This window comes from Harpegnathos saltator, unplaced genomic scaffold (genome assembly GCF_003227715.2).
Source record: "Harpegnathos saltator strain DR-91 unplaced genomic scaffold, Hsal_v8.6 scaffold37, whole genome shotgun sequence".
Lineage (NCBI taxonomy): Eukaryota > Metazoa > Arthropoda > Insecta > Hymenoptera > Formicidae > Harpegnathos > Harpegnathos saltator.
In genome coordinates this window covers 803,692-816,388 of record NW_020230172.1, presented here as the reverse complement: position 1 = coordinate 816,388, position 12,697 = coordinate 803,692, and the positions used below count along the sequence as shown (strand labels likewise).

At 46.4% G+C, this 12,697-nt stretch overlaps 1 protein-coding gene across 3 annotated transcripts in view; it reads left to right on the top strand.

Annotated features, from left to right (window-relative positions):
* The window catches only part of wech (tripartite motif containing 71 protein wech), a 13,671-nt gene extending 1,731 nt beyond the window's left edge, over nt 1-11,940 (top strand). Inside the window, exons 2-9 of one of the 3 annotated variants that reach the window (XM_011150388.3) lie at nt 796-963; nt 3,170-3,554; nt 4,345-4,505; nt 4,857-5,474; nt 6,185-6,538; nt 6,954-7,244; nt 7,620-8,162; nt 8,341-11,940. In XM_011150388.3, the coding sequence (XP_011148690.1) occupies nt 4,368-4,505; nt 4,857-5,474; nt 6,185-6,538; nt 6,954-7,244; nt 7,620-8,162; nt 8,341-8,955 (2,559 nt within the window). In that variant the 5' untranslated portion in view covers nt 796-963; nt 3,170-3,554; nt 4,345-4,367 and the 3' untranslated portion in view covers nt 8,956-11,940. The remainder of the gene's footprint in view (nt 1-795; nt 964-3,169; nt 3,555-4,344; nt 4,506-4,856; nt 5,475-6,184; nt 6,539-6,953; nt 7,245-7,619; nt 8,163-8,340) is intronic. The other 2 variants (XM_011150389.3, XM_025300464.1) reach the window with 2 other exon arrangements.
* Nucleotides 11,941-12,697: the final 757 nt, after the last annotated feature.

Genomic DNA, 12,697 nt, shown 5'->3' with positions numbered 1-12,697 from the left:
TTTTATCAGCCTTATTAACAGTTCTCAAGGAACCTCCACGGTGCGGAAGAGGAAATAAAGACTAATGGAACTGATAACTAAATGCGAAGGTGGATTTATTTCGAGGCGAGGCGCGACTACAACAAATAAAGAAAGAGAATGGAATTAGGGATGAGAGGGGGAGAGGGGGAGGGGGTGAGAGAGAGAGAGGAAGAGATTATGGTGAGATAGGCTAGAGGGGGAGAGGAGAAGGGAAGGAAAGAAAGAGAGAATAAACGATTTCCTGCCTGTCCAATTTGAAAAGTCGAATCAGCAAAGCGGATAACCGAGTAGGAAATTATTGTTATCATTATGTCTCGTACTCTGCTCTCCACAAACCCGCAAACGTGCGACACAAAAGAGGATAGCGCAATAAATGAGGCGCTCTCTCTAACTTTTGCCCCGTACTCCTCTCACTTTTCCCATTTTCTCAATTTCTCGCGAATCATTCGGCGAATGAATAGAGAACAAGAATAGAATAGAATAGAAATTTCAAGTACTGAGCTTTCAAGTACATGACATCGGTATTAATAGATGAAGTGTTCACACATTCTGTCTCCGGCTTCGAGATAAAGATAGCACCGCTGTACACCAAAGTACTACTCGCCCCTCTGCCTCTCTGTTTCGCGCAAGCGAAGCGCAAAGTCGACGAGAGCCAGGCGCAAATGAGCCTGAGTAACAATATTTATGATTCACCGTCGTTCACAATAGCTCGTGGACTCGCGGAATATGACGGATAGAGTTGGTCGCAGGAGTGAGGGGGCCAATGTGTTGTAGGGTGGGACAGACGCGTAGAAATCTCATTGGGTTCCCGCTGTGACGTGAACCGAAGTGTTCACAAACAAAATTCGACAGTTCAGGACGTGCTGAAAAGCATCATCGTCGATCAGTCGGCGTTTCGGGCAGCTAGTCTCTTCTCGCTGTCTCCTCGGCCAAGACTCGAAGGTACGTATGTATCATACGGCGACAGGGTGGAAAACGCGACGTTGTATTACCTTATACATGTAGTTTCATTGTACACGAAGAAAGAGCTGAAGAAGGAGAGCTCCAAGAGCGAGGCCAGCCCTCAGTGCAGTGCAAAGTGAAACGGAACATCTCGGCGGGGTAGTAGAGGAGACGAGCTTCAGGCGAGCGCGAGGCGAATCAGACGCGGCGCGAATTTGACGGGAACGGAATTTCGCGAGAGTATCGCACAGCCGCCGCCCTCGGCGTATTGCGTATTGCGTAAATATGCCGGATCGGCGGATCCGACACATCCCCGCGGGAGCATTCGCGCACGCAACACACCCCGTGCGCGCGTTATCGGACATTTTGCTTTCTCCTTCTACCTGACCCCCGAGAGGAAAAGCGCCTTTGACCTTGGTCGCCATGGCGATTTCAAAGACGTACTAATTCCCGCGCGCTGCCACGTCACGGCGTTCGGGAGGGAGGTAGTTTTTCGTTAAAAACAAAGGGCTCCTCGCCTGGCGAAATCGAAAACGGGGCGAACGCGGCACGCGAGGAGGGCGCGACGCGCGTTGGGGCGTGAGATTAATAACGGTAATGTTTGCGGCGAACTCGCTGCGGATTTCGCGGTAGAAACGCACGCATTATCGCGATGCTCGCATGAGGCGAATCGATGGAAGCCAGTGGCCATCCGGTGGACGTCGTGAATTTGCTCGCCAACAAATTGCACCGCGCGACGATGCCGATAATTAGGCGCGTTCCTTTGTAGCCGCGCGCGCCGAAAGTGCCGAAGATGATGTTAGGCCACGTTGATCAATCCGCACGTTGTCCGCTTTCGCCGCGCGACCGTATCGTATTTATGGCTTTTCATCCAACATCCCGCTTCCGTTTCATTTCGCGAGCGGACGAGCGGCTCCCTCCGTCGTAATTGGAATTCAGCCAACGCGCCGATTTTTCCGATCGCCGCGCCGGCGGAACTCGCGTTTCTATCTCGATTTTTTTCACTCGACGAGCGACGTCCACGTCGCTTCGGTGAGGACGCTTCAACGGCGGCGGGAACAGTTCAAGTTCCCCGTTTTCGTTTTCACTAGCCAGCGCTGGGTAACGTCGTCACCCGCCACTTTCGCTCTCGTTCGAGTTTCAATGTCGTGGAACGGGGACGCTCTGCGACGCGCGCGATAACGCGCGCTGGAAAATCGCGGAGACACGACGATTTCTTTTTTCCACGACGGAAAGCACGGGGATTGCGATTTCGCGGACATTAATACAGACGCGGACACGCTCGCCGCATTTATCGTCGCGCGCAAGGGGGTGAGTAAACTCCCCTGGCGCCCTTTCTCGACACTCTCTCTCTACTTCCGCACAATTTAACGATTAAATATTATTCGCATGATTTTCGCACACGCGCGCGGCGCGGCGGTGATAACAAGATAATGCGGCCGTGTAATTGGGGGGGTAGAGGGGGGCGGGGACGGTCCGCGTTAATCTCATGGGAAGTTGATTTCGCTGCAAAATTATTTCACGCGCGTATCGCGAGGCAAATTCTTGCGAACGCGTTACGAGTTAATTTAGAGCGTGCTGATGAGTCTGCAAAATCTGTTTCCTATCGTACGCGCGCGAGTTGGGGATTCCGGGGGAAATAACGTTTGACTGTTTCGAGGAACAGACGTAGCTCTCTTGTTTTGTCGTAGCTCTTGCTTAAATACTTCAACGTACCGCTGGACGATCGAAATTCTGGCCAAGCTCGGGTGCCACATAAATATCTGAGGGCTATACTAATCAATGATGTTACGTAGCGAATCTCGGGGTTGGATCGATTTTGTCTCATCTATAAGAGGCGAATGTTCCTGCGACGATATATTATTTATCGCGCGAAAAATCATCAACTACCTCTTTATTCCTCTGAAATGAATAAAAACAGGAAACACACTCGAATAAATCAGAGTTAAATCAAAGTAGAGTAATGCGCAAAAATACACGGTGATTAATTGTATTTGTAACAATCGTGACGATCGTGTTTAGAGAATGACGCTTTAACGAAAACTTTCATCAATTAGCAGTCCAAGTTTACGCAGTAAAAATATCAGAATGAATATTTGAGCCAGGTTCTTAAAATATCGGCAATTAAAAGTAAACTTTGTTCCCCAGCGATACGATACTGCGAATACAAACTGTAATCTCATATTCCTTAATTAATTAATTTCAGTTGACTTTTCATGGAGTTTTAATTTAAAGTATTCAATCGAAAAGGCGAGTATGCCATGTTGAAAAGCTGCAACGAATGACGACATCCTTTCGACATATTCAGCGGAAAGTTCGACCATAAGCTTCCGAGGAAATCTATCGTTAAAAAGTAATGCGATAGGAATAGGAGACTCTTTATGATTCGAACAGCGTACGAGGTGACATTTGTCGCGATCGCAAAATAAATTTCTGTCAACAAGACGTGGCCTAGCAGTCAATCGGTCGGTCGGTCTGGTGTGTACAGGAAACCGGCGTGGATTTGTGCGCACAGCAGCTGTTTTCGTTACAAAGCTCGTCTAGAGAGAAGCAAACTGATCACGGCACCGCGCTGTCAACGCGGTTACAAGGTGAGAGCGACAACGGGAGACAGCCGTTGATGGCAGCCAAGCGAGCTTTTCACGCGTCTATCGATTTTCGAATTTCGAATGATGACGTAACTTTATCGTCGCTTTCGCGTTAATCGTCCTCCGTTGTGATCTGAGAACAGGAAAATCAGATGGAGAGAGGGAGAGAGAGGGAGAGAGAGGGAGAGAGAGAGAGAGAGAGAGAGAGAGAGAATTATGTGTGCTTGTGTGCTCACGTGTAATCAATCGACGAGAATCAGTCGTGTACGGACAAAAATAATGGCGGAATTAAATGGGGAGATTCGCTGTCCTTGAGACAATCGTGCTGAATTTTAGATTCTTTGACGACGGATGCGTCGCGGAGCGCAATGGACTCCGTCGACGATCCCAAGTGGATCCGTACGGTTCGTTTAGACCGCGGTATGTCTGTACGAATGGAGCCGCGATAACCGCACGTGCGTGCAAGTACACGTGTTCGGATGCATGCACGTGCGTTTGCACGCCGTATTATCCGAGGTTATCGATTTCCCGAAGATCCCAGCGATACGACAGACAGACAGACAGCCAGCCAGCCAGCCAGCCAGCCAGCTGGACAGACAGACATACAGACAGACAGACAGACATTTCTTGGCCTTACTGTTTCTTCCTGTTTCGCGGAGGAAGCGTCGAACATAATCGCACTCGTAACGAGAAGCGCCGCGTTACAATGTTAAATTTAACAAAAGAGATTTTCACTGACATCTTGTCAACGTCTCGTCGTATAACTTCTGTTTCACACCAATTTCTATTTCAGACAAGCAGCGCGAGCGTCTCACCATGAGTTTCGAGAAGAGTTACAACTCCAGCTCAAGTCTCTACGACTTCTACAACCCGATAAGCCGGCTGATACCGGAGATTTCCATTGACCAAATTTACCAGAGAACTGAACAGAAAGCAAATCGTTCCTTCGCGCCGGTAATTAAGAAGCTGCCTTTTTCCCCGCGCGCGCTACGTGTCCGTGATATCTCGCTTGTAAACATCCTAGTGAACGCGCGAGTGAACGAGCGGCGGGGACCAGACGAAAACTCGGCGAGGAAGACTCTGTTAGAGCAACCGACAAAACATTCGGCTGCCTTGAAACTCGCGGTTGGACCAACCGCAAACAATCGACCGACGAGTAGAAAGGCAAGAGGTCTTTCTGTCTTCCTGCAAGACCGGACTTTCGTCTGATCCTCGGGACCAATAGATAATTCAGTTACACCGACGCGGATGCGGCCATTTCACGGCAATCGAATCGAACAAATAGGCCAACGGTCATTCTTCCAGATCTCGAGCAGATCGCCGAGCAGATCAGGGGCCAGCTCGTCGGGCTCATCAGTTGCCCATACATCGAGTCTTCCGACCGCCAGTCCACCGTATCTGTCGCACAGCAACCCGTCGGACTTTTCGCGCACAAGTCCGTCTAGTCTGTCCGGCACTAGTCCACAACGCTTCTCCAACGACAGTCCGTCGCGTTTCTCGCCTGCCAGTCCGGTCCAAGGCCTGTCGTCCGTCAGTCCGCCGTACCTTGCGCGCAACAGTCCACCGGACTTCTCCAGCGTCGGTACAACCCGCTTCTCGACCGACAGCCCGATAGAACTGTCGACTGTTAGTCCGCCGTACCTATCCCATGCAAGCCCACCGGGTATTTCACGCGGCAGTCCACCGAGCCTCTCGTGCGCCAGTCCGTTGGATCTTCAGCATGACAATCCGTTGAACTTCTCAAGCGCACTCAACATTACAAACAGCAACAAGCTGGTCTCCTCGTCCAATGGCAATATAACGGACGGCCAGTCGGTGGACTCGAGATATCTGAATCTTGCGGTGGCTTCCTCGGAGATGGAGGCCAACAGATGCAACAGGATGGTGCGATCTTACGACAGCAGCAACTCTGGACATGGATCGGTAAAGTTGCCTATGTTCACACAGTCGTTTGCAGTCTCTGTCGTGAACGTATTTCAATTACCTGCTCGTGGACGCATCTAGGTAGTCGAGGCAACATCTCTCACGATAGTATTTTCTTTAAGACGGGAAAGATAGATTTAAAATGAAGGTGGTTTTCAGCCGGTTGTAGCCGGGAAGTTAATTGGATTAATTCGAAGGATAAATTTCAAGAGGGACCGGACTCGTGTGTTTACCGTTCAATGTTGTCATTCTTTCGATAGCTTTTTCTGCCTCGTGCCTCACAAGGGTGCGACCGTTATTAGCTTTATATTTGTGTATTCCTTTGGACATGTGTACATGATATTCGATAAACACATGTTCAGAGAATACATTTATACGAGAGAACATATTGAGAGAATTCTGAAAGAATTTGCGAGAAACAGAGATTGCTGAAACTAATACTAAGGTCCTAAAATCCGTCTCGATAATTCAAATATAAAAATCTCAATATATATATCTATATATATATATATATATATACCTTTTTTTGCATTTGAATTATTATGTCGATTATTATATTTTATATTATATATACTATTATAATATCTAAAAATCTGAGAAGACTGTTCTGACACAAGAGAGAAAAAACAACTGATGTTCGTTGGAGAATGTAACAAAGAAAAGACGAAGAGAGATAAGAGAAGATTTAACTGACAAATTGTTTAATACAGAATGGATATTCATCTCCCTTCGCGACATCGGCGAGCATACTCAACCGCGAAGCCATTATCCCGACGGATCAGATTGACATACCCAGTACATCATCGGCGTGGCACATGGTCAACGTTCCGCCGGCCAGACCGCCGTCTCACTGCTCGCGAAATATCCACGACGTCACTCAGCAACGTTACTGTCTCACTTGCAGCCAGCCATACTGCAAAGACTGCTGCATGGATTATCACGAGAACCACGCGCATGAAGATTTCATGAAGTACCTCCAGCTCACTGTGGATCAAGGCACGGACACATTGAGAAATGCCCGCACGACGCTGAACATGCTCCAGACTGACTTGGAAGACGTGCAGGTGAGCGAAATAATACATTTGCCGAGTCTTCCTCGAGACACGACCATTGCACTCTCTTTCTCACCGTTATATTCGTCCGTTATATTCGTCTGATTTGAAAGGCCGGAAATATACATATACGTTGTAATTTAATTTACGTATACTTTATCTTATCTCGCAAAATTCTTCTGAAAGTTTCGATATCGCAAAATAACGAAATAAAATAATGCCTGCGAGAGACGTTATTCCAACGCAAAGGGTTGATTCAAAATTTACCAGTCGCACCAGTGTCATTCAATATATATATATATATATATATATGCAGTTTGTATTCATGAAGAGATATGACGATCTTGATCTTCTTTTCTCGAATAAAGCAATTGAACTATTAATTATTAATTTGCGTACAACACGGCGTTTTTCTGCATCCGTCTAGTTGGACGCTGAGATGCTGGATCAAAAGGCCAGACAGGCTGCCGCCAATGTGATGAGCTGCATACGAAGGCACATTTCTGCCCTAGAAGCCAGAGAGAAGGAACTATTGAACAGCATTGAGAGAGCGCGAGTGGTGAAGTTCGACTCTCTGAAGATGAAAGATGAGCAACTGAGAAACGACAAGACACGCCTGACGAAAGTCACTTATAAGCTTTGCAACGTTCTGGACTCGTGCGACCTTTCGAGCAACCCGAAGGAGCTTCTGGCGATCAAGGATATGACGATGGCCGAGGTAACAATCGATTTTCTCGCACGTCTCTCGTTCGTGTGTCGTATCTCGCTTTACATTTTACACTCCCGATCTCTAATTAACGCAAAGGGTGTTCGCATCGCCCACGGACTTTTATTTTTACGCGCGTTTTACCTTTGGTAACAACATTCGCGAACATTCCCGCGAGATTCGCGACGGTATTCGCGTCAGTGGTCAGCGTCAGTGGTACGTCCATACACCTCTGACAGTCCTCTGACAGTCTTTTTTCCGCGTTTTGCTTCATCGCCCACGCCTTGACTCGTCGTCTCCGGTTCCATTCTTCGGAATTCGCGCGTATCACATTCTCATTGAAATACACACGAAAATATATATATGTACTTTGTATGATGATGCAAGATGTTCCAGATCAAACAGAATCGGCGGTATCGGTCCACCCGGGAAGAGAGTTGGATCTCGTTTACGTCCCTGGGGAACGCCCTGATGCACGAAATCGCCAATCTGGGCAATATCCAGACGAGCAATCCGGGCCCGATCGGAGAGGGACGCGCGATTTGCGGCAACAACTCGTCGCACTTGTACTTACCGTACCCCCCAAAGATACCCAAGGAGATCGGTCGCGGTCGTCCGGTACCGGGCAACAGCTTCCCCGTAGTGGTCGGGGAGTCCGCTTACAACAGCGTGGTGCAGATGATCGGCGACAACAGCGACGTCTCCGACAACCTCTGTCGTCCGTGGGGTATCACTTGCGACAATAGAGGTCACATCATAGTCGCCGACAGATCCAACAATCGGATACAGATCTACCGTGAGGACGGTACGTTCGTCATGAGATTCGGATCCCAAGGGACCGGGCAGGGTCAGTTTGATCGTCCGGCCGGAATCGCCGTCGACAGCAGACAACGCATTATCATTGCCGATAAAGATAATCATCGCATTCAGGTGAGACTAGCTTGCGAGTACCGTGATTGCTTCAGTATTCATAAGCTACTATACTCTGTCAGTAGATTCAGTCGTATCTTTGCTGTCAAGCTGTTGACAGCAACAAATTGGCAGTGGACACTGCTAAAAGGTTTAGGTAGCTGTATGTGGGTTGCTGACAAAGAGTCTATCATTTCAGATTCTCCAAATGGACGGCACGTTCGTAAACAGCTTCGGCCAAAAGGGCCACGAGAACGGCCAGTTTAATTATCCCTGGGACGTGGCGGTGAACTCGGAGTGCCGTATCGCGGTCTCGGACACCAGGAACCACCGGGTGCAGCTGTTCAGTCCCGACGGCGTGTTCCTGTGTAAGTACGGCTATGAGAACACGCCGAACATGTGGAAGTACTTCGACTCGCCGCGCGGCGTCTGCTTCACGCCCGACGGCAGTCTCATCGTCAGCGACTTCAACAACCACACGCTGGTGTCCATCGACTCGCGGTTCTCGAGCGCGCGCACGTTGACCTGCGAGGCCGTCGACAACAGCAACAAGCCGTTCCTGCGGCCCCAAGGCGTGGTCATCGACGACAAGGGCAACATCATCATCGCCGACTCTCGCAATCATCGTATACAGGTGTTCAACTCGAATGGCAGATTCCTGTGGAAGTACGGCGTCCATGGCACAGGCATGAAGGAGATGGACCGGCCAGCCGACATCGCCCTCTTGCCCGACGGCAAGATCGCGATCGTCGATTTCGGAAACAACCGCGTGCTGGTGTTGGACCGCGTGATCGAATCCGCGGAGTCTATCTAGAAAACGAGGACGTCACTCGCCGGGACTAAGTGTGACGCACCTCAGCGATCTTCGCACATTTCTTGCATTTATACAGGCGAGCGACAGAATTTTCGATCGTCCACTCGTCCTTTTATCTCACTGCATAGAATCGTCACGTTACAATCGTGCAATTCTGGCGCATTTGACGATTCGTACTAGTCTACTAGTCCCTGATATGTGGACATTGAGAATCAAATTGTTGACAAAGAAACAGTCTGCACGTACGATGTTTCTTCTGTTAGATAACTGTTTTAATTACTGTTGCATACTTACCCTCAGTTTTAATCGGAAAAAAAAAAAAATTACGTCGATCCTCGCGGGAGTAATGTGCAACTTGCGTCTTCGCCGCAACGTTCTTTACCTCCGCGTTCAGCGAGGTACTTTTTGCCTAAACAGCACAAATAGTCTAAAGCATGTTTTAAAGATATCGTAAAAACATTCGTGAGAAACATTTGTGCTGCCTGCAGGTGTAAAAATTTCATCTGACGCAAAACTACAAGCCGATTGTGTGTAGATAATTCTCTTCTCTTCTCGACAGATGTGACAAACACCAATTCTTTCTCGGTTGAAGACGAGAGCTACATAATACCGCTGCGACGGATCATTAAGTAATTTGTTTTATTATAATTGTACATGCATATATTCGGTGCAAAATGGACGCATAAAATGCGCATGTAGTTTTGATGTTAGCATGGCGTTCACGCTATTCGTCTCCGTTACGATTTAAAAGCCAGAAAATCGGAGAGTAATGACATAGAGAGCAAGAATCGTGCAAGTGCTACACATTTTGTGTAATGAATTGACAAAATCAGTCGGCACATCGTCGAGTAAAATGATGGCAAGATTAGTAGTATATAACGAAATATGGATAAATTTTAACACATCCATAAGAAGATTTTTCTTCAATTTTTATATTAACCTTTTACTTATTATTGTTTAATTATTGTATCTGAATTGTATTAATATTAATTCTTTTGTTAATCAGTGTAAAAAGAAAAGACAAGTTTGAAAATATTTTACGACCGAAGAGCAGTGATCAAGATTACTCTAACATTTTTCCAATCCGTGGTCTGCAGACTTTAAGATATAGTACGTACTTCGTGGTACATTGTGTCTCTGAAATATATTTTGGACGTTTTTATCGTGATAAACATCTTGATGTTTGCGGCTCATCACATCTTATTAAATACTTTAGAATTGCATTCCTTTTAGCGATTAATTTTCTACCGCACAACTTGTTAATTACCTCTCACTTTCAATGTTGAACCTTTTGTGTACTTGAAACACTTGTAACATTACTAAACTGTCAGATACGGTATTCAAGTTGCAATGCAATATGTGTGACGTATACTATTAACGATCTCTTCCAATGAATCGTATAGCGTGTAAGAATTTGTTTTAAATACTGGAGCGTGTATATGTATAGTTTCTACTCAGTTACATCTAAGTTTGATTCTTAGTTAACTTACTTCTATGTGTAAACTAATTGTTACGGCAATTACCTAGTAATGTTAGACATTAACGTAAGTTAATCGTTACTATAGTTGAAATGTAAGCATCAGTACAAAGTGAGAGAGAGAGAGAGAGAGAGAGAGAGAGAGAGAGAGAGAGAGAGAGAGAGAGAGAGAGAGAGACAGAGCGAGTTAGAGAGAGGCGAGTTGTAAGAAAAAAAAAAAAAGAGTGAAAAATTGCTCGTTAAGACGACATAGAAAGATTGCTGGTGGTTTTTCCAAGTTGATTGACGAAATCCAGTTAGAATGCTGATTGAATTAACGTATTCGTGACTTGCGCGCGAGAACGCAGATCAAATCGTGCGTGTATCGATAGAGGGAAAGAAAGATTTTTAATGCGATTGTGAAAGAGACGGTACGTGTTTCCGTATTATAAGACGCCGTGTATATCTTATAAACGGTCCACCAACCCTTTCGGATCCGCTGCTAATTCTTGCGACGTTTCTTCGGCATCTCTCCTATACGTGAGAATCCGTGGTGCTGGAACGGCCAACGTTGTATCTGCAGATGCAAAAAGATAGTTTTCTCCTTCTACCTCTTAATCGTGACATTGGTCGTTTCAGCTGCCGGATGTGACTATTTCGCGCTAAAAAAACTTTTCTCTGTGTATAGCTTAAACTTATTATTTAATAATGCAGAATAGAGAAGACGCGATGTGTGCGTGTGTGTCTCTTTTTAGAGAAGGTAGAAAGAGAGATATATAGATACGTATATATTTTAACGGGAGAAACGCGCACGCCTGCGAGCCTCACCGCATGAAGATATGAGAGCACTTTTTTACAAATGTTCTACGCGCGAGAAATAATTGGAATATTGCTGTATCTCGTGAAGTGGTGACAAAACGTGAGTGACAGTACCATTACCTCATGAGAAAGTGACACGAATGCCGCGTATTAGTATTTAATGCAACGCACATTTGTGTAGCGCCAACTTTCGGCTGTGTTAAACACATATAACGAAGTCACACGAAAAGAAAAAAAGAGAGAAAGACGAAAAAAAAAAAGAAAAGACAAAAAAGGAACAATACAGAGAATACCCCACCTCACGATATATCACTATCGAGAAGAGATCTCGCGGCGATATTTTTTTAGACGAAAAACGGAAGTGCTTGTATTTTCACGTGACGGGATCCGGAAGGGATTGTGTGTGCGACCTCCTCCTTCAAACGATCTTTCATAAGTGTGATTAGCGAGATGAGCAAAAAAAAAAACTTTCTACATATATTAGACGATGTATATTCTATTACATATTACGTCTATTACATGAAATGTTAAATGAAAAAAAGAAAGAAATCAACGACAGTTCGCGTCGCGGTGGCCCCTGGGATCGTTGAGGTCGTGCGCGCGCTCGCGGTCGACTTCGGTTCCATCAGCAGAAGAACGACGTTCAATGTTGTTTTCCGTCGCTCGTCATTTCACACGCCGCGCGGACGCCGCTCGGCAGGGAGTTTTAAGTAAATTTTATATACGCGCGCTAACGGCTGATTATGATCAATCGAGTCTGTTTGAGAAATGGACGAGTTCACGCTTCTTTCCGCACGGGTATCTCGCTAATGGGATATTGTTGAGAAATAGAAAGGTAGGGAGAGAGAGAGGGGGAGAGAGTAAACGAGGACACGACGAAAAGAGAGACGGAAAGTGCCAAAAGTAAAGATCAAAAGTTTAAACTAAAAACGAAAAAAAAAAAAGAGAAAAGAAGAGAAAAAGAAAAAAGACACGCACTTACGCGGGCGGGACGACACTGACAAAGAGTGTCCTCTGCGTTTTCGTTTTGCATATCATACACTTGCTCATACACGTGGTACTACGCAGAGTCTTCTACGGTATTTATTAGGCTTTACGTGAGCGCGGAAATATCTTCGGAGAACCAACACTACTTTTCGGCAATATCGTTGGCACTTTCTTCGTTTATGTCGAGTCTTCAGGTCATGTTAAATCGTCGGTAACGCACGCGCTTCCTTTATGCGAACGGACAAGTATCTTTGTATCAATCGACGACGACGCATTTCGGGGTCGTGAATGTAATGTAACAAGGACGGCACCTCGACGAACATGTGGCCAGAGAGAGGCGAACATGTTGACTGAAGTAATTAGCCAACTTCTCCTAACACGATTCGTATGAATAATGTGTAGTCCGGGATATTTCCCGCGTGAATCGATTTTCTCTCCAACGACGAGACCTTCCTGCGCGAAGGCATCACGTACGTCCCC